This window comes from Vipera berus (assembly GCF_964194415.1).
Source record: "Vipera berus genome assembly, chromosome: 4".
In the NCBI taxonomy this organism is placed as follows: Eukaryota; Metazoa; Chordata; class Lepidosauria; order Squamata; family Viperidae; genus Vipera; species Vipera berus.
In genome coordinates this window covers 26,321,568-26,344,431 of record NC_138206.1, presented here as the reverse complement: position 1 = coordinate 26,344,431, position 22,864 = coordinate 26,321,568, and the positions used below count along the sequence as shown (strand labels likewise).

General features: G+C 35.4%; 1 protein-coding gene across 3 annotated transcripts in view; it reads right to left on the bottom strand.

The window, feature by feature from the left end:
• NBEA (neurobeachin) overlaps positions 1-22,864 on the bottom strand; it is a 397,191-nt gene that overhangs the window by 241,925 nt on the left and 132,402 nt on the right. For 2 of the 3 annotated variants that reach the window (XM_081327264.1, XM_081327263.1), the window contains 3 exons: positions 13,280-13,715; positions 6,195-6,349; positions 4,533-4,659 (listed from right to left, as the gene is read on the bottom strand). In XM_081327264.1, the coding sequence (XP_081183390.1) occupies positions 4,533-4,659; positions 6,195-6,349; positions 13,280-13,715 (718 nt within the window). The remainder of the gene's footprint in view (positions 1-4,532; positions 4,660-6,194; positions 6,350-13,279; positions 13,716-22,864) is intronic. The other variant, XM_081327262.1, reaches the window with a different exon arrangement.

Genomic DNA, 22,864 nt, shown 5'->3' with positions numbered 1-22,864 from the left:
AAAAAAAACCTACCAAATCCCGTCTGTACCCAACTCAGAATCTGAGACTTTAATCAAGAATGCCCTCCTGTATGAACTGCACTGGTTACCATTGTGCTTCCAGGTGCAATTCAAGATGCTGGTGGTTACCTTTAAACTCCTACATAGTTTGGAACTGAGTACCCAAGGGATCACTTTTTCTCTATCCATCCAGCCAGGTCAAGCAGAATGGGCATGTTACAGATCTTATCAGCCAAAGATTGTTGGCTGGTGCTGACCAGAAGGCAAGCTTTTTCTGCAGTAACCTCTGATTTATGGAACATCCTCCTATCAGAGATCAGAGTGGCCTCAATGCCTGCTAGCTTTTCCTAAGGACCTAAAAACCTGCCTATGCTCCCAGAGCCTGGGGGGCGTGGGGGGCTGAATGTGTTAAGAGCCTATTTCCTGCCTATATTGCTAACTGGCCAAATATTCTGTTTTGGCATAGGCTGAATTGGATGTTTTTAATGTTTTTGTTTTACAGATTTTACTTCATTATTTTAAAATGTTTTTTTTTTTAAATCCTAACATATTTTCTGAATTGTAAGGCTCCCAAAGTTATTGACTGAGATGGCCAGCCACAGAAATTGAACAAATAAACAAATGCTTAATTTAGGGATCATTCTATAAAACTGTTGGCATATAGTAGGCCTGATCACATACCTGCCTAACTAGGGGAGAGTCTGAGGGCCCAGAGCTGATCAAATGTGTTATAATGGACCTGGGCTTGTCCAGGCAGTAAGCAGCTGGTTATAGCAGGTCAGAAAAGAAATACCTATTTTGTTTCAGAAGTCCAGAGTTGAATTTCATGAGGTATACCTTTGCCTGTTCTAGCACATGCACAACCTGAGTCTCTCTAGACTAAGCTCCAAGTATCTTTCTTGCTGTATTCAACAGGCTAGGTGTCAGCTTGAGAACCCTTGACTGACATATTAGATTACCAGTGGAAAGAAATTGGTATAAATCTATCAAAATATTTGAAGTAAGCAAATTGTAATCCAAGAATGTTTATGATACATTTCATTAGTTAATCTTTTTGATGTCTCAAGACTCTGCTGTTTCTGTACAGATGTATATATCTACCATATCCAGACACCAGTTTTCAGTTCTAAATAGTTGAGAGTAGTTAGAACCACTACTAAGAATACAGAGGTTCAAAACACAGACTGGGGAGAGGGAAGGGATTACAACTTTATAGCATAGTTGACTTATTTCTTTCATTAAACCATCAGTAAATTATAGGCCTAAATGAATTGTTAAATCAGTCAATCTTTAATGCAAGCTGTCTAAGTGGTAAAAGAGGCGTTCAAATTGTCTCTACTGCATTGCCAAGGAAGCAGAGAAAACATTGATTTCTTACTTCCTCTTATATTTATTATTTATTTATTATTTGGATTTATATACCGCCCCTCTCCCGAAGGACTCGGGGCGGTGTACAGGGCAATTAAAACACTATATACAACACATAATATACAAAAATTAAAATAAATTAAACCAAGTAGCCCTAAACAATAAAACACATTCTAAAATGTAAAATTTTAAATTTTAAATCTAAAATCCCAGTCCCTCAGTCCAAGCCGGCAAGTTCGAATAGCCAAGTCTTCAGGTCGCGGTGGAAAGAGTGAAGGTCGGGAGCCATCTGGAGCTCAACAGGGAGCTGATTCCAGAGGGCAGGCACACACACAGAGAATGCTCTCCCCCTGGGGGCCGCCAGTCGACATTCCCTGACCAATGGCACCCTGAGGAGGCCCTCTCTGTGAGAGCGCACAGGATGATGGGAAGTTAACGCCGGCAAAAGGTACTCCCGTAAATAATCTGGACCCATGCCATTTAGGGCTTTATAGGTCATCACCAGCACCTTGATCGTTTTCTGTTGTTTAATCTCATTCAAACGCCTTGTGGTACTACAGTATGCAGCCTTACAGAAACACTGTTCCAAATTGTTAAGCTGGATTTTGTCCAAAACAGTTCAACCAACTATTTCCTTTTCTTGTTATTTTCCTCAACAAAATGCTACTCTCCTCCTCAAAAGCTAAAAAATGTATTAGCAACTCAACAGGGAGAACAGAGAAAAACCTCTACCCTTTGTAATTATTAGAACTCTCCCATTGCCTTTCAGGGGGAGAGTTCCAATAATCAGAAGGTGGTAATGATCAGTGTAATATAGGTCAAAAGCACATATACTGGCCATTACAGTATTTGATTTTTCTGTTATGGCATTTATTTCCTAGTAATTCTTTCATGAAATCATTCTGTCATTTTAACAAGAAGTACCATAAGGCAGCCATGAAGGAGAGTGGAAAGGATTATACTGACTCCTGACATCCCACAGCAGATATTTTAAAAGGTTATGTATGCTCTTAATATAAACATGACATTAAAAATTGAAGTTTTTCCCTAAAATTCTTCTTGTAGAGAAATGGTTTTTTACCCACAGTATATTGCTCAACAGATTTACATTATCTCTGGAGACATGGAAAAACCTTTTAGCAGTAGAAAATTAGTATTTTTTTTTATTTTACTGTTTAAACTATGCGTAGCTGCATTACAGAAACTGCAAGAAAAGAAAAGTCCTTTTATGAAAAATAATACTTTGTATAAAATCCAACTTCTGAAACACTGGCAACTACGAGGAAGCATTCCGAGACTAAAATCTTACACTGAATTCAATGGTCCTTTTTCAAACCAGAAATATGCTATGCTGTGAATCATGCAAGAGCTATACAACTTTTCATCTTTTGTAATGTTAACATAAATATAATTATAAAATTGCAAAACAAAAATTAATAAGGCACCTCACGAATAAGTGAAAAACCCAGTCATGCAGATGAGGCCTTAGAACTTAGAATAACAGAGTTGGAAGGAATGTTGTAAATCTTCTAATCCAACCTCCTGTTCAAGCAGAAGACCCTATGCCTTTCTAGATAAAGGACTGTATAATCTCTTCTTGAAAACTCCAGTGATGGAGTAGCCCTAACTTTGGAGGCCTACTATAAAAGACATCAAGTAACAATAAACTTGGATATACAATCCACTCATACTCTTGGCAAAGCTGAAATTCAGATAAATAATAGCTGCACTTTTACAGCAATATTCAAAATAACATGAAACAAAGATTTCAGTTTATTATATCTTAGTGAAAAAGATGACAATCAACTTTCTCACATTGTCCAAATCATATAAAATGGAGAACAAATTCTATCTCTTTGCAATCTGATTAGAAAGATCTATATATCTCAATATAAATAGAATTTACTGGATGGAAAAAATAACCTCCATTGTTTATGCACCACATCCCACAATTAAAGGTAAAAAATATGTTTATTTTATCTTAGCTCTATCTCCTATAATTCAAGGTATTATTCCTAATATTAAACAATTCTATGAAAATATCCAGTTTACTTTAATGCAAAAAATCCCATAACTGGTTGCTAACACATTTACTATCCAAAAGGACTATCATTATAAGTAACCTTTTCTTCTTCAATCCATAGGTTTTTACATCATCTAACTTTTACACTTCTCCCATGTTCTGTCTCTGAAATATAGTCATACAAACAACCAGCGAAGGATTGTGAGAAATCAAAACATAAATAAAAATATATATTTTAAACTGATTTAAAATTAAAATTGGCTCAATTGTATTTCTTTTTGAAAGAACTATGTAATGTATAATTAGTGATTCTGTGTAAAAAATTGTCAAACTGGAATCATCAAGAGAGAATTCATGACCAGTTTACAATTTGATGGAAGCCTCCTTGGTACTGCAAAACATAGCTGTTTTTCTTACTTCTGTATCACTGTAACAATTCAACAATTTTTATAATTTTGAATTTATATTTCAGGAACTTAAAATTAGAAGCAATTGATTAATCATAAACAGTTATAGGTGGATAGTAATATTTGAAATTATTTTTCCTCAGAAAATGTGTGAATGCTGTCTAAAAAAAATAAAATTTCCTCTATAGTCTATCTTTATTTCAAAAATTGCATTTACTGATTTTTTTCAAATATTTATAGCCATTCATTTCATATATATATGACTGTAGGTGGCTTACAAACAATTAAAAGAAAAGCTTAAAAAAGAACAAAAAATAAAACAATTTTTAAAAGGTTACAAAAAAACGTAAAAAACCATCATAAAATTTAACAATAACATTTAGTATAACCACTCTGCCAGCTATGCTACATTCCCTGGTTGCCATAGTCAGTTGCAAAACCATGTTTTCAGGGCCTTTTGAAAGGCTATTCTTATATTTACATTTATATATTTACATCAGCAATGTTCGCTATATGAGAAAATACCGAAGCAGAAATAGGATTATTCATATTATATTAATTATAGTTAATGGTCCATATAATGTGGTTATAGCCCATGTTTGTACTTCAATGAGTTTCCAAAGCAGTACATTTTATTTCAAAGACCTAGAAGCCTTTACAAAGATATTTGTTGCTAGGAAGTTCTATGCCATTCATTTTTTTTATCCACCTCTATACTAATTTATAAAGTATACCTCATGCTTTCAGCTGAATCCTCTGGCATTGGTGCAACGGTTTGAACGGCAGGAAGATTCTTACTAGTAGCACCATTCACAAAACTAGATGTTGATGATGATGATGAAGATCCTGAATCCACTGCACCTATCCACCAAAATACAATATATTCAGTCTGAAAAACAATGCATCAATTTCATAGTAAATCATAATGCATCTATTTTCTATGCATTATAACTCTGGAGTGTTATTACTTATAGACAACATTTCTCTGTTACAAAGAGCTGGCAACTAATAATTAAAAACTCATTCATTCTTTTTTCTTAACTATATACCAATATACTATACTACAGATATTTACTTTCAAGTACTCTCATGATTAAGTATGAAATTATTTAAATTATAGAAGAAAATCTTCTAGAACAGACATGTCAAACTCATGACATCACATGATGTCATGCAACATATTGGGACTGTTTTGCCATTGCCGGCAATGGGGTGGGTGCAGCTTCACGTGATGCGTCTGGCCCACGGGCTGGCAGTTTGACACCCGTTCTAGAATATCTTGCCCATAGCTAATTTATAGTCCAAATATTTCAAAAGTGTTATAACTATACTTCACGAATATTTTTCATAAAGATACAAACACATCCTTTTTGAACAAAATGTCAAACCCCTCCCGGTGATTTAAACTAACAGTAATTATAAAATGCAAGGCTAAGACATTATCCTCTTAAAAAATTACCACATAAAAACAGCAATAAGCACTTCCAGTATCATCTAGTGCTAATAGAAATAAAAATAAACATGTGGGGGTATCTGATCTCCATAAACCAATAAGATGATATTTAAAGCCTTCAGTAAATTAGTCACTATTCTGAGTATATCTAGTTAAAAAATCCCAAAGAAATATTATAAATGAGATGTTTTGAGAAACATGCTCAAAATTACTATAAACAGATGTTGGCATATGTTTCTGGCATATACAATAAAAGACATGAAAACAAAAATATGTTTGAGTACAAATGATACCATTTACACCAATGCAACCAGCATATGGAAAGCAATAAACTACAGTTATAATGAAATCTATGAACAGTATCCTTGATGAATTATCCTATTATTAAGCATGACCATGTTGAACAGGGTTTTTTTATAGAATATGCTCATTTCAGTAAGAATTTCCACTTGGAAATTTTTCATTAAAGGTTTTAAATATCTCCTCCAAGATATTTTAAATTAATCTCTAGTCAGGTGTAATCTACTTCTATGAACTAATTTTTTTAAAAAATCAAGGACTGCTTAAGTACATTAGGAGCATTTCCATATAGCAGATTGAGCTTATAATGTTGATATCCTTCAACAATTTTCCCCTTTTCCCAACCACTAATTGAACTGCTTGATTTAGAACATGGGTATCAAACTCGCCGTGTCACGTGATGTGTTGTGACATATCACATTTTTTGCATTGCCAGAGCTGTGGTGGGCGTGGGCCGGCAGTTTGACACGCCTGATTTAGAAGATAAATGTTCTGGGGATCTTTTCAATTTTCTACACATTAGGAAGTGAGAATGCTTAAAGGTATTTATTACAAAAGGATTGCAAATATAAGAAAGATACCAACAACAACAAAAAAGCTGAAATTAAAGGACAAAATTCACAAAAATATCTAAAGACAATACCTGTTGTATTTATCATACTTTTTGGGGTAGCTCCTGTGGCAGCAAATATATTTGGCGTACTGCTTGGCGGTAGTCCACCTCCAGCTGTGGTAGTTCCAACTGTTGTGACCGCTAGACTTCCAGGGGGAGGTTTTTTCACTGGAACTACAACACTTCTACAGAAGGGGGGGAAAAATCAGTGCAAAATTAGGAAATGTTTTTCTCTTTTCTTATCCACTGGAGGAAGAAATCAGTTTATTACTATTACATAAATAAACCATCAAAACAAATATAAAAAGGAAGGAAAGGAGCAAAAACTAAATAAAAGAATACATGTATGATTTTAAGGAGTAATCAAAAACATTTAAAATATGAGTATTAAAGATGTATACTCGGATGACATTTATAGAAAGATAATATATTGTAAAACGCTACAAATATACTGAATATACAACATTTTTTGCCATTTCTGAAATTAGCCACATTTATTTTTCAACTCATATTCGTTAAAATAATAAAATGTTTCTAATATTTTTTCAGGTGATATGACAGTGTAATTTTAACTTTCTTTAACTCTGAAATGATCTCAACAGTAATTTGATTTAGGGCTACCTAATCAGGACTGCAAAAAATCCAGATGACCCCTAAATTTATGTTATTACTTCTGTTTAAGGAATTGATATTCACATCTCCAAATATAAGAATAATACATTTACATAAAATCCGTAAATCAAAATTATTCATTTCAGCAGGACCATAAGCATAATATTATATTACTGTAAACTCTTTAATATAAACCTTATGTATTATCAGTGGTGGGATTCAGCAGGTTCGCACCATTTTGGCAGAACCGGTAGATAATTTTTTGTTGCCCAGGCCCAGTATGGACTTCCGGAAGCGGCATCCACACAGAGAACCGTCGTTCACATATTTGAATCGCACCACTGTGCATTATGTGTAGTAAATAGGTACACAAAGGTTTATAACCAGAAGTAACTATAGCATAAATTTTGACAGTATGATGTAACAAAGACAATTCAGTAGACAACCTAGGCAAGGTACAGAACTAAATTTTTAAGCTAAAGGTTTTGTGGACATAAAGGATTGAAATTCAGGGTTTGAGACATTCATTTAATGAAAAAATTCCAGAAATAACAGAGAAGCATCTTGCTATGGTTTATTATCAGGGGTGGGAGAAGGATTCTTCCTAGGAAGGATGAGCAAAGATACCAGGGGTGTATGCTAGGAGTACATACTCCCAGCAGTATTTTCCGTATAAAACTCATCCCTCCAGGAAAATGCTTGAAGCAGATGATCACTTCAGGGATAACAGAGCAGATATAATTTTAGACTGAGCAGGAGAAGGCAAAGGCAAACCACTTCTGTATTTTAGTCCCCAAAACTAAACTGATAGGCAAGATAAAGTATTGACCTTATAGTTCCTGATGATAAGCCTGATGATAATCAGATGGCACTAAAGATGGTTGTGAGGAATAGCTGAGTACTAGTGGGGTTTATTGATGCAGCCAGATATTAGCCAGATGTCTAGTTGCTAAAGTTGCCATGAAAGAAAAGAAAATCCAACATTGCAAAAACACAATCATAAAAGGAACATGATCATGGGAAACCTCCACGTAGAGAAAAATGAAGAGATTACACACTGACATCCTGGACATAATCAAATTGAAATAAAAAAATAAAATAAAGAATGAACAGTATTGCTTGAAAGCTTATAGCAAAGATGCTACTTGGGTATGATGTGGTCAGTGACTGAATAATATCAATTAAATTTAATGGACAATCGTTTAATATCATGTTTATCCAATTTTGTGCTCTAACCACTCATGCAGAAGAGGGTTTTACGGTCACGTTCAGTCTGAAATCAAAAGAAAAGCAAGCAAGATATATTGCTTATGATTGGAGACTAGAAAGCTAAAGTTGGAGACAAGAAGAAAACTTAGTTGTACTATATGATCTAGGAAAGGGGGAAAAGCAGGGGAAAGACTTATCAGTTTTTGCTTATCCAATGATTTTTTCCCATTGCGAGCACAATGGAACACAAAGAAATAAAATCATATTATTGGTACCATGAAGTAGAAAGGCACAGTTAACAGCAAAAAGAAGGCCAATGGTTGATACTAGAAAATGGGTCACACACAAGTTACCAAGTGAAACTAAAACAGAATAACAGTCAATGTCATTTAGCTAGAATGTCCTCAATGTTTGTAATTTAAAACAATGTTAATAACATAAAATTTAGAGAAAATCAAGCTCTGGTTTAAAATGGGAGTGCACATTTCAATCAACAAATATCAAATTATAGAACTGAAATACTAAAACAAAAAACAACACAAAACAAACAAAAAACCTGCCCTAACATTTACTTCATCTAAAAGCTAGTATAGTCACCATGGACAGCTTCTGCATATTCTGTTCTGCTAAAAATACCCTGGAATTTGAGATTTTAGGAACAGTTACCTAAAAGAAACCACATGCCATTTTTTTTTCTGTTTATTTCTTTGGACAGAATAAATGACCAATCTATTTTACTAAATTCAGGAGAGTTTCAAAAGGTGGTTGGGGGCAGGGAGAAAGCATAATTTTAAAACAAAATTTGGTATTTATGCTTTTATAGTCCTGCTTTTATATCTGCAGGTCTTTTAATTCCATTTTTTTAGGATAGCTGACATTAAGTAATTTACTAGAATTCTTCTTTTCAAATCTCACAAACATTTAGAGTTTTATATTCAACATAGTAATTTACTAAAGACAAATCTGTAAATAAGAATTGCTTGGAAATAAAGTGAAATTAAAATAAAATAAAATATGTAATCTATGAATGTCTTTGCTTGCATTTCCATACACAGCAAAATGTCTGACACATATAAAAAAAAGTATAAATGAAAATGTGTCACTTTCACTAAAATTGCCATAGCCACTAGCAAATAATCAGTTGCTTGTGCTATTGCAAATACCACTACATTTTTTTGTTTTTGTTTTTCACCTGATATTGGGATCAAGAATCTAGAATCTGAGTCAAGAATCTAGGGCCAAAGAAATCTGTTTATATAGTTTTTGATGTAATTACAGCTACACCTTAGGACAGATGAGACAGAAGGCAGGAATATATTGAAACTGATTGAAAAATGCAGTTGTCCAGAAGCACTTGTGGGGAAGAGGTCTCTGAAAAGCTGCTCAAAGCTTCAGAGTTTGAAGTGAAATTTTTGATGTTGTCACTCTCAATCTATTGAAAAGCTGACGGACAATCAAACCCGTCTGGCTAGCTGGCAGCTCATTTTGCTGGCAGGTGGCAAACAATTAGACACACCAATTTGTGCCTCCTGATGACATTAAAGCATGAAACTAAGTTGTATGCAGGGCCTAGTGATTTGTGTGAAAGCATTTCAAAAATAATACTCTTTGCCGTGGCAACTCATTTCAGACTGCCACCTTCCATTATGGCTTTGAGTAGTGAAGACGACAGACTTGAGTTACGTGCAGTGCAAGGGCGCTTCTGTTCAATCCGTCATCAGCGCCCCCCGAGACCTCAATCCCTCCTTTCATCAATATCACCTCATCATTTACATTCGATAGCACTTGAACTGCTGAATACATTAATAAGAGAGAAGCTCTATTTCATGAGTATTACATATAGAGATAGATAGATAGATAGATAGATAGATAGATAGATAGATAGATAGATATAGTGTCTTTACACTTCATTTGCAATTCTAAGTTTTAAAAAGAATTTTAATATGTTTTAGAAGAGAGTTTTTGTAAAATTGTATTACTCATTTCTGTTTTATTTGTAATGAATAAATGCATAATAAGTATTTACTTTCTATGTGAATCTGGGCATTTAAATGTTTTAAATGGATTTTAAGATTCCCCAGGACATTTTTAATAATCTTTAGCTACTTTAGAAAATCTTATAAAAATATTTATGAAAAATAACATCTAATAGAATAAATAGGTATTTATAAGAAGCAGAACAACCCTACAAATGTTTATCTTTTAGAATGGTAATAGAAATATTTTAAATAAATATGGCAATAGTGCAAAGAATTGCACAAGCATACTCTGACAGTTAGTTCACAGGTTAAATTCAAAGATATGCAAAATACAGTTAGGATTTCATATCTCTTTGCTATCATCAAGGGACTATCCAGTTTTTGCAACCCATATATGGTAGTGCTTATTCTACATCTGTTTTCTCCTTTGTGTTTCAGGAAGGGATTTAAATAATCTGTATTCAGCCACAAATAAGCTACAGTTTCCCGTTACATACAATCTGACATATGTTTATTTTACAATTTATTGTACAGTATTGAATAGTATTTATCACCAAAGTTTGATCTTGATTTATTGAAGTTTTGATGTCTTCTTGTTTGCAAAGTCATAGAAGAAAAGGCTCAACATGGCTTATTCTCATAATAGTAATATACTGTAGCTTTAAATTGATTATGTTATACACATAGAACTAATGCTGAAAATGGAAAATAAGGGACTTGCAAATATAGCAACACAAACATTTTCTAAGAGCATTAATATTTAACAGATTTTTAAAAGTTCCTTCTGTATCTTTTTATGTTTAAATAGCCTATACCTACTGTTACCTTTTCTAACACTTAAAGTATTACTTCATGAATTTAGAAACAAATGTAATTCTGAACATATGTTAGAATTGGATTAAAAAATGGAAAGATTGCACAATTTCCCATGTTTTTATCCCAGAAATATCTTCCCACCTACTGTATGCTCCTTATAAACCTATGCACCTGAAGTACACAAAACCCCCTCCAAAAACACTCATAATATGCACAAAAAGGCATCTAAAAGCACATATCCCACAAACAAAAGCATACAAACCACAACAAGTTATCTCTCCTGCACCATAACAGTAGTGAAATACAAATTAGAATATCAAAATTGGAGGAGCCATTTAAAATTTTCTCAATCCCTTGATTAATCCAAGTTAAAGCATCATCCTTGATTGATGACTGCAGGTCCTAATTCAACACATTGGGTAAGGACAAACCCATCACTTCTCCTGTCAAACTGTTTCTGTTATTTCCTTACTGTTAGGAAACATTCAGTTAGAATATGCCTTCTTGATTAGAATCCTTAAAACTTTGTATTTGTATGAGGACTCATTGAAGAACGTTTTTGAATGTGCTGGTCAGGTCAGCTGTGAAACCAACAGAATTGTCATCAATCCTACATTTAGTTAGAACAGGGATGTCAAACTCGCATCATCATGTGATGTGTCGCAATGTATTGTGACTTTTTTCCCATTGCCGGCACTGGGGTGGGCGCGGTTTCGCCATGATGCATCCGGCCCACAGGCTGGCAGTTTGACACCTCTGAGTTAGAGTGATAATCAAAATATTATGAAATTTATTATTTATTTATTTATTAGTGGGACTTATATCCCGCCCTATCTCCCAAGGGACTCAGGGCAGCTAACAACAACAGAAATTAAAGGTCTCTGTACAGTAAATTAAAATTTAAAATTGAAATAAATTAAAGATTAGAGTTAAAATTGTAAACATAATTAAAATCCCTGTCAGTCCAGGTCAGCCAGGTGGAAAAGGAGTGTTTTGAGGCCGCGGCGAAAGGACCGGAGATCTTGGGTCATCCGAAGCTCAGGGGAGAGCTGGTTCCACAGGGCTGGCACTCCCACAGAGAAGGCTCTTCCCCTGGGGGTCGCAAGCCAACATTGTCTAGCCGACGGTACCCTGAGGCCTTCTCTGTGTGAGCGTACTGGGCAATGGGAATTCGTTCCCGGCAGCAGATGGTCCTGCAAGTATCCCGGGCAAGTATACTTTGAAGAAATACTTTGTTAAATGTTTGCCAATAATATTCATACAATTTATTAAGGAAATTAAAATCTTTTAAAAAATTGCTTTCAAAGTGCTTACAGATTCCTCTTTGGAGAAATGATGTGGAGCTTTAAATTCATGCACAGTAAATAAGTATCCTTTACCAGTTAATTTCAAACTTCATTCCTGCCTCTTTATCTTGCTTCCCAATTGTAAAATAGAAACTCTCAAAAAATATTAAGTCAAAATCATGTTTGAGTAATTTTTTTTTCTTCCCACTAGCATTTTCCTTTATCTGAATATGTGGTATTTTGATTCTTTTCCTTCTACTTCAAATATGTCTCATAAAGCTGTTCTTAATATCCTCAGTTTTAGGTTGGCGTTTAGGTTTTTCTGACTGGGCTTTAGGTTTTTCTAATACCATCTGTACAATTATTTGGTATCTGTTTATAATCTTAATGGTGTACTAACTCTCTTTACAGCTCCAATATATGTCTTCTTTTGTCTTTTATGCAGCCAAACTTTTTATGTAGTTTATTGTTTTCTTATTTTTTTCATTGCCAGAGTTGTATAGAAATTCAGGCTCTGAATGTACAGGACATAAACATTTGCAAACACGAACACTAAATTAAAACTAACAAATATATAGCCAAGTAACTACAACATAAAATAAACAGTCCTTTGAGCTGACTAGATGACCTATGATTATTGTAAACATCTGTGAAAATAATTGTGTTCACATTACCAGTTGCTATTAATCATTTTTAGTTGCAAATATTTCTAGTGACTTTTTCACCTAGATCTACGCTGATGTACCATTCTCTAGGGAGATACTTCAGTAACGGAGGATGAGAACTGGCAAAAATAATAATAATAAGTTGGAAGGGACCTTGGAGGTCATCTAGTCCAACCCCCTGCTCAGGCAGGAAACCCTATACCATTTCAGGCAAATGGCTGGCCAGTCTCTTCTTAAAAGCTTCCAGTGTTGGAGCATTCACCACTTCTGGAGGCAGGTTGTTCCACTGGTTAATTGTTCTAACTGTCAGGAAGTTTCTCCTTAGTTCTAGGTTGCTTCTCTCCTTGTCTAGTTTCCATCCATTGCTTTTATACAGCTTTTATATCTGAATATTTCAAATGTTTCTGGTTTACTTACCAAATCATGGTTAAATGTTAGTTTTATGTATGTACATAACACGGTTCAAGTATCAAGAATAAGGTAGGTAGGTAGTGTAGTTAAGACAGGCAGACAGAAAGATAGACAGTTGAGTGAATTGTATTACACACCTGTCAAAAGAGTGAAACTGCATTGGGAGAATAGGCTGAGTTTCTCTTTTCAGTGCAGGATCAGGATAAGGAATCGGATCAGGCCCACATTCTGGAATTTCAACCGGTGCTGCTACCAGACTTTTCAATATTTCTTTAACATTAATACCTTTGCTTTGGCTAATACTTGATATTGAAGATGCAGGCTTCAGAATTTCACTGGAACTTTCCGTTAAACTTTCCTGAGATTTCTTCACCTCAGATGACAAAGTAGATAGCAATTCACTCATAGCATCTGGACCAGGGCTTGTTTCTAAATCTGTCCCATTTAAAATACTGGGTATTTGCTCCTCTTCAATTCCAGAATCAGTATGAGGAATAGAGCTTTCCAATGGAATATCTTCAATGGGTGGAGTTTCTTTCTCTTTGATGTTGTCTGGAAATACAGCAGGAGTTTCTGCAACAGAAAAAGTAGAAAAATATTCAAGTCTGTAAATTAGTAGTGTTATGCTCCCCAAAATTAGTAGAAATGGCAACACAAAATAAGGCAGGACAATATAGGTGAAAAATCCTCCAAAATTCATGAGAAGCAATTAGAAATACATTCCTATTCTGAAATTTCACAGCAGCTATGACACAAACATTTACTGGTCCTACACTGCAAAGCTTGGTACTATCAAAATTTCCAATACTAAGTAACATAGCAAAAAAGAGCTAACTATTTTGCATATATTTGTTTGTTTGCTTGTATTTTGCTTTCCTCAAAGAGCCAAGGCCAAGCACACAACATTCTACCCTCATTTCCCCCCCATACTGTGAAGTCGGTTGCACTGTGAGTGAGCGTCCATGGCTGTGGATAGCTGTAAACCTAGGTCTTCTGGGTCCTAGTCAAGTACCTTTGTAATCTTTCTGTACTTATTCAATAAGTCATTTAGCAGCAAACATGTAAAAAATAACAAGAAGACAGTTGACTATATGCTAGTTTCCTATACTATTTCATAGGATCTGCCCAAATAAAGGCATGTCTCACCACCAAACTTTGACAATCACAGAGAAGGCAGATGACTCAACCTGAATTCTGAAGACACAGGTGTATTGCCTCTGTCAAATCTGACAAGAAATTTCAATCCATGTCTCTTAAGGAATGCCGGCGGGTTATTCCCAGGGGAAGAGCGTTCTCTGTGGGCGCGCCTGCCCTTTGGAATGATTTACCTGCGGAACTCTGGACCGCCCCCGATCTGCATTCATTTCGCCGGGACCTGAAAACCTGGCTTTTCGATCTATCAGGCCTGGACTGAAGGGGTTTTAGCTTTTAAATATTGTTTTAATTGTTGGGCTTAATTAATTTAATTTATTTTAATCTATATTATCTTTTATATTGTATTTTATGCTACCCTGTAAACCGCCCTGAGTCCTTCAGGAATAGGGCGGTATAGAAATCTAATTTAAATAAATAAAAATAAATAAATAAATTCTCTACATATTTGGAGATTTAGTTAGGGTTACTAGTTACTTTCTTAGGTACTTTTTCAATATGGGGAATAGTCAGATTCTAGTTAAGGGACGCAGTGGCTCAGTGGGTTAAGACGCTGAGCTTGTCGATCAGAAGTTCGGCAGTTTGGCGGGTCGAATCCTGAGTGCTGCGTAACAGAGTGAGCGCCTGTTACTCATCCCAGCTTCTGCATACCTAGCAGTTCGAAAGCATGTAAAAATGCAAGTAGAAAAATAGGGACCACTACGGTGGGAAGGTAACAGCGTTCCGTGTGCCTTTAGCATCTAGTCATGCTGGCCACATGACCACGGAGACGTCCTTGGACAAGCGCTGGCTCTTCGGCTTTGAAATGGAGATGAGCACCGGCCCCGAGAGTCGGAAACGACTAGCACACATGTGCAGGGGAACCTTTACCTTTACCTTAGTTAAGGTGCCCTGTTGATTCTGTTATCATTCCAATTTTCAGAACTACATTTTGAATGCAATATACCTTTTAGTAGAAATCAGACAGAATACAGGGTTTTTTTGTAATTTAAAATGGAGTACATTATCATAATGATCATTGCTATTAGTACTGTTACTAACAATACTTCAATTGCCATGGAGGTTGTATTATATTTCTTGTAATCTTTAGATTTCTTGAGTCAGTGCTGTACTTGTTCCTACCTCTGAAATTAATTTTAAAAAGGAAAATGATTTTTTAAAAAACAAATTAAAAGTTTATATACTGAGGTCTGGGATAATTGATTTGTTTTTGGATTTCAAAAAGATTCTGGGCAACCATATTAAATTTAACCAAGAAATGCAAAATATGCATTTAATTAATGCATATGAGCTGCAGGGTGAAGAAAAATCTTTCTCACACAAATTAGTTCTGCTTATAAAAATTCTTCTGGCAAGCATATGACATAGTAAGGCAAATATTTGCTGTATAAAAGTATAAAATATCTGGGTAAACTCTGGTGTATTTAAATCATTCCATTTTATATTCAACTTTTTTATATATTATTTTAATTATGTTTTGTTCATTTTAAAATTGAGGAATAGGGTTAGAAGTGACCTTGGAGTCTTTTAGTTCAATCCCCCAAACAACCAATGATCCACTGACCATTTGTTTCAGATATATTTCTTAAAACAGAATGACCACTACTTTTTTGTGGGAACAGGAGCAACTTCTGACTACAGCAGCATGGCAGCACGATGAGGTCATGACTTTGCCAAATTTCAATCCCACAAGAGTCATCTGGGTCCCAGATTTTGGATGAACTCTGTAAGTTAGTCTATTTGAGGAATGTTGATTCATTTTTTATTATTATTTTATCAAAATTATTTGCCACCCATCTTGAAGTTCAGGAAACACTGAGCGGCTTACATCCAGATTAAAAAAAATAATGATTATAAATATAAAAATGGATTAAAATTACAAAAAAAATTAAGAAGCCAAAGAACAAGATTTGGAGGGGAGAGGTGGTGTGCCTTTTCTGTTAGCGCACCAGACAGTAGCTTCCCCTACAGGACCCTTGGCTGTTGGCATAGCCAGGTTTTAAGGTTTTTCCTGAAGGCTACAGAGATGGGGTGGATATTATCTCCGGAGACAAGATTTTTCAAAGGACAGAAGCTGAAAAATTGTTGTCCTACAATGCACCACTTCACCCAATTGAAGGGTACAATCAAGCAGGCATGAAAATTTTAGTCATATGTAGATCATTTTCTTAATACCATGTATAAAAACTGAAGGAGATGGATTACAGGAGATATGATAGCAGCCATCCAGTACTTGAGGCACTGTCACAGAGAAGAGTGGGTCAACCTATTCTCCAAAGCACTTGAGGGCAGGATGAGAAGTAATAGACTAAATGTCTAACTGTTGAGGTATTTTGTTGTCATACAGATATCACATGCAAAAAGAAGCCCATGAGCAGCAAAAAATGCAACAGCATCCTTTTTCTTGTTCTCCAAGTCTGTTATTAAGAGGCAAATTAAATAAATACATACACTCAACTTATAGCTGTTTATGTAATCTATTATGAATTTAACTAATCATCTTTAAAAGCCTTCTAAACTGAAATAATTAGTACAACTTGTGGCAATAAATTACATAGCAAAAATATTTATTTAGCTTATCAGCTTAGAATTAAGAAGAAATTTCCTGCCAGTGAAAACAGTGGAACAGCTTGCCTCCAGAATGGTGGATGAGATTGGACTGCTATTTGTCCAGAATGATATAGGGTCTTCTGCTCAAGCAGGGGGTTGGATTGTAAAAACCTATTACATAGATTTGTGTATAAGCCCATCCTTGGATAATTTTGGGGTATATTTTGGCACCTAAATTTTCAACTTATTCCCATGTATATACAGTTCTTACCTATAACTGGAATAATCTGGAAATTCACACATATAGGTTATCCTCTAGAAGCTACAGGTTTCTTGACAAAAGTCTCCTTTTCAGTGTATTGTATTTGTCATATTTACATGGCCACCCATCTCACAAGAGTGACTCTGGGCAGCATACAAAAGTGAATTACAAAGAAAACCAATAAGTATATAAAACAGTGATCATGAAAAACTATTTTAAAAACTATTAAAAGCCAGAGAGGACCCAAGCAATATCTTGGGTACATAGAAAGATTACTTGATGAAGCTATCACATGTGCAAAGGGAGCTTCCAGAGATCAGGTAGGAATAACAAAAGTTGCAGCTGCTTTCGACATATTGACTAAAGAATTACGGCCCTTCAAGATTACAAGGGTTGAATTCAAAATGTCCACACTACTATCCTGCTTGGTCTTGTTCTTATGGAAAGGACCTCTTCAATTTCACTATGGCCTAGGCCAGGGGTGTTAAACTGCCGGCCCGTGGGCCGGACGCGTCACGAACAAACCGCGCCTACCCCATTGCTGGCAATGGGGAAAAAGTTCCGATACGTCGCGCGACGTCACGAGTTTGACATGTCTGGCCTAGGCAGACAAATCTCTTCTGTGACATGATGCTTTAGCTTTGCCAATTGAATTATTTCAGTTTGGAAAACCTACATTATTTGTTTGTTCTCTGGGAAAGAGGATAAAAAAATGAAGATAACTTTATCACACTCATACAAAAACAAATATATTCCATTATTCAGATTTGTTTGTGCCAATACAGACTTCAAATTCATTTATTTATCCATGGGCAAGGAATATTCAGTGGAAACTTAACTGATGTCCCTCAACTATAATAGAATGGGGTAGAACAGAAATCAGCTGCTACCCCTCTTTACTGTAGTTTATATTTTCTGTGTTGTAAGATGCTGATAGCATGGTGCTTGGTTTACTGCTAAAGCTGTCTTCAGCAAAGATGGCACAGCACCACCATATACCCTTATGTCACCACTGTTTCATAACCACTGTTACACCCCTGGTTGCTAGTTGGCTTTTAGGAGAAAACCATACTTGTTACAATGTATAAAGCCTTGTGATTATTTGAAGGATGACCTATTTCCAATAGTTTCTGCTCACCCTATAAGACTGGGCAGAATGGGTATGATCCAGGTCCCTTCAAACAATGCCATCTATCAGGACTTAGGAGATGACATTCTGTGTCACAATACCTGCTCTCAGGAAGAGCATCCTCTCAGAGATCCATATGGTTTTAATACTATTTCAAAAGTAAATCCTGGGTTTGCTCCAGGTCTGGGATTAGGGTGGTTGTTGAATTTCTGACATTTTTTTTTCTTGTTGCATTGAGATTTTTTCCCTCCATCTGTTTTCTTCTTACTTTTTTTATTGCTTCTTACTTTTAAAAGATACGTTGCCAGGCAGCCAATCAATCAATCAATCAATCAATCAATAAAAAATAAATAAATAATACATACATACATACATACATACATACATACATACTTTAAAAAAAAAGATCTCTTCCTCATAGTCCCCATTGCTCAAGTTCAATATTATTAATTGCTCAATCTTCTTCTGTTCTGGCATTACTCTTTCCTGTCACCCAATATTATTGCATTTTCCTTCTCTTTTCTCTGCCCCTTCGTGCTCTGGTCAAATTCTGTCCAGTTGCTTGAAAGCTAACATTGTTTGGTTGCTGCCAATGTTTCTTTTATCTGAAGTAATTGAGTATAAAACAGTTAGCAGTCTTAAAATTTATGATCTTCTTCTCCTCATTTTTTTTAATTCTTTCTCTGTTCTGTTCCAGTTTCCTATCCCCTCTTTTATCTGAGCTCTATGAAGTTGGCTTCTCTTTGATTTTCTGACAGGAGGACAAAGTGAAAAGGTTTGCTGTCTAGTGATCATAAAATAAAACAGATACTGTACGATCACTAAAAGCATGGCCACTACTGTTTCCACTCCCCACTCACAAGCAGTTTGAACCTTAAAATGTTGACAATATGGACCAAAAATTATTTCCCTTCTTTGAGCAGCCACAGGTACTGCAGTAATACTAATCCCTTCCATTCTGTGCTAAGGAAAAATGAAATCTTGAAAAGCTAAATAAAATAAATTGCTTCTACCACCACTGTCTCTAGTAATATCCTTTTTTGTTTAATGCTTTTATCATATGGAACAAAAACAGCAACAAAAAGCATTCCTCTGAGGTCAAAACAATTTTTTTCTTCTGAAAGATCTGCCTTCATGGACTGTAGCATTAAAAAAGGGGCACTGGTCTCATAAAAGTTTCAAATACATTACAGGTGAGCTGGTTGAACACAGCTGGTGCTAAGGAATCAAGAAGTTCAGATTTGTTTCATACTGGCACATAACCATCATGTGAAAAAATCCCAAAAATTCTGATGAGGTATCATTTAAATCAGGGATGTCAAACTGCCGGCCCATTGGCCAGACACGTCACGTGGAAACCGCACCCATTGCCAGCAATGGGGAAAAAGCTCTAATACGTTGCGCGACGTCACCTACTTTTCCAGGACACCAGCTAACATACCTTGGTTTTCCACAGTGACAAATCTACTAAGAGTTTTAAACTGAAGACCCTTGTCTTTGAATTTTTGTCTATATGCATGCTTGTCTGTGCACACATAAATGCAGAATTCAAGAAGAGGACATCAATGTAACATCATTAATTCATCTCTTTAGAATTCTAGCATTAAATACTAATTTCATCTACTTCCTAAAAGCATATCTTTTATCTTAAATTTTAATACTGTTAACTTTTTACACTCAACTACTTTAAACAAGAGACATTGGTGGCAACCAAGCAATGATTTCATTTTTCATAATTAAGAGTCTGCTTTCAAACTATTCAGCAGTTCTTATCAGTTCAGCTTGATGCTATTTAAAATATACAATTAAAAATAATGTTGAAGCTAATATTTTAATCTTGCCTGGGAGTTGGGCCGCAGATTCCCCTTTTCTTTCTATTTTTCATAAAAACTGTTAATTTAGCGAATGTATGAAATATAACGCAAATAACAAAGAGCATATACCAAAATAACAACCTTTATGACTCTTTCAAAGGAAGTAAACTTTAGGCCTTAGCTTAAAGCAAAGTCTCTTTAAATCAAACTTAATTCAAGCAGCTTAGTGTTACCTTCTAATTCTTAGCCTAGTCTACAACCTTGGTATTTCCTAATAGTCTCTTATTCAAAATTATTTATTTATTTTATTTATTAATTTAATTTGCATACCGCCCTTCTCCCGAAGGACTCAGGGCGGTGAACAGGGCAATACATAATAAAAACAAGATACAAAAATTAAAAATTATTAAAAGTAATTAAACAACGATGCCCGTAATAAATTAGTACAGATTAAAAGTTAATTTATAAAACCCAACCCCATCCCATCAGGTCAGGCCAGCTTGTTCAAAAAGGTGGGTTTTAAGATCGCGCCGGAAGGAGCGGAGATCAGGCGCCATCCGGAGCTCGACCGGAAGATGGTTCCATAAATCCGGTGCGCCCACAGAGAACGCCCTCCCCTGGGGGCCACCAGTCGGCATTCTTTGACCGGTGGCACCCTGAGGAGGCCCTCTCTATGGGAGCGTACTGGGCGGAGGGAAGTTGACGCCGGCCGCAGGTGCTCTCCAAGGTATTCCGGACCCATGCCATGTAGGGCTTTGTAGGTCATTACTAACACCTTGAACCTCACCCGGAAGACAACTGGAAGCCAATGCAGCTCGCGGAGCAAAGGTGTGACATGGGAGTGTCGGGAAACTCCCAGCACAACTCTCGCGGCTGCATTCTGCACCAGTTGGAGCCTCTGGGTGGTCTTCAAGGGTAGCCCCATGTAGAGAGCGTTGCAGTAGTCAAGACGAGAGGTCATACCAGGTGTGACCCTGTTTAGCTATCTGAGATCAGCAAAAGACAGTCAATTGCTTAACTGTAACATAATCAATGCATTGAGATAATATAAAAAGACTTTCTAGTTTTCCTAAAGGAAACTAAGATAATACAAGAAGACTTTCTAGTTTTCTTACAGGAAACTAACACAAATATATCTCTAAAGCTAAGTTAAATAATAATGCATCTATAGCAAAATAAAACATTTATCTTAAAGCGATTTGAAGTATTTAATTCATTTTTATAAATACATTATATACTTTGCAATATAAAAATCCAAAAATGAAAGCTATAATTTCCACTACTTGGCAATTTCAAAATTTTATATGTTTGCTATTTAAAATGTATCTACAGCTAATCATTGTTACTTCCTAATCTTTTATGAAAAGTTATATAAGATTTTCACAAAATAAAGATTTTAAAATTTATGATAACCACCTTAACAAAACAAACTAAATTTATCAACCATGTCTCAAATACACAAATCTCTCAAATGCAAACATAAAAGTGTAGGGAAAAAACAGGGTGGAAATGAGACAAAGCAAAGAGTTGGCTATGCTGGAAAGGGAAAGAAAAAGAACAAAACAAAATGGAGATCATGTGAGGAAAAGAGATAATTGGACAGGGAAATGAATGAAGGTCATACCATCATTTATTTTCCAGCATTCCAGTGCTAAGAATCTGTGCCTGGACTTCTTGGTTTCTTGAAAAGTAAACTTAGAACTGCAGCTATAAACATACTTTATCTATTTATTTAATCACATAGAGCTATCTATCACAGAAACATGGAAGTCATGCAAGAAAATATACTGCATGTAAAGGGGCAACATGAAGCAGGTATCCATGAATTAAATGATAATTACCTTAGTTATTATTGAAAAACAATTAATCATGCAAAAATAACATGCTAATATGAAACAAATATCTGAAAATCAGGAACTATAGATTTCTGTAGATCAAATACAGAAAATGTCCAAGCAGTGAACTGGAGACTAGCAATTATTTTAAAAAGCATTCATCAACACATGCTATTTACAAAATCAGTAACTGTGCAAGGAGCATTTCCCGTCTACCATGTTGCAATTTCTCCCTTCATAAAACCTTAAAATAAACAAATATACAAAAAATCACGTAAAAATATGTCTGTAAAGTAATCTCAAATGAAGTCAATATAAACAAACTGCTCTAAACAAACATTTTAAAACAAAGTTTCTAGAGAAGGGATAATAATAATCATAAAATCTTTTCCCACATACCAATGGAAGTTTAGTTGCCATGTAAATGTTAAATAATTGGAGATTTGGAAAATGTATAAATGTGAAAATGTGCAAAAAGCATATCACTCTGAAAAATAGAGTGACTTTGGCAACCTCCAACAGAGGTAAATATATATAGCCCAGAGTTCAACTGTAGACTCCTTGATGCTCTATAAGTTTGGTTGTTTGCTGCAGACAATGCAAGTAAGTGTGACGTTTGCTCCCAGTGTATATATAGCGGTGGTGGGATGTGGTTTTCTCCTTGGTAGTTCCTTGATTATTATTTACTGCTTGATTGTTTGGCTAGTGTTAATCTCTGTTTATCTGGATGGAAGCTGCTAAAGAAGATGTGTTCTGGTCTTTTTGTTTCCTTCTTAGCTTTTTTATTCTCTCTCTTGAATAATGTGTAATGTGGTTTATCTCTATGTGTTCCTTGATGGCTGATTAGTGCAAGGTTCCAGGAAATCCTAGAATTTTTGGATTTGTCTTGGTATAGGATGCTCATAGTTTCCCTGCTGAAACTATGGTTAAGTCTGTCTTGAAAATAAGGAGTTTCCATTGTGGCTTCTGACTGCTAGCTG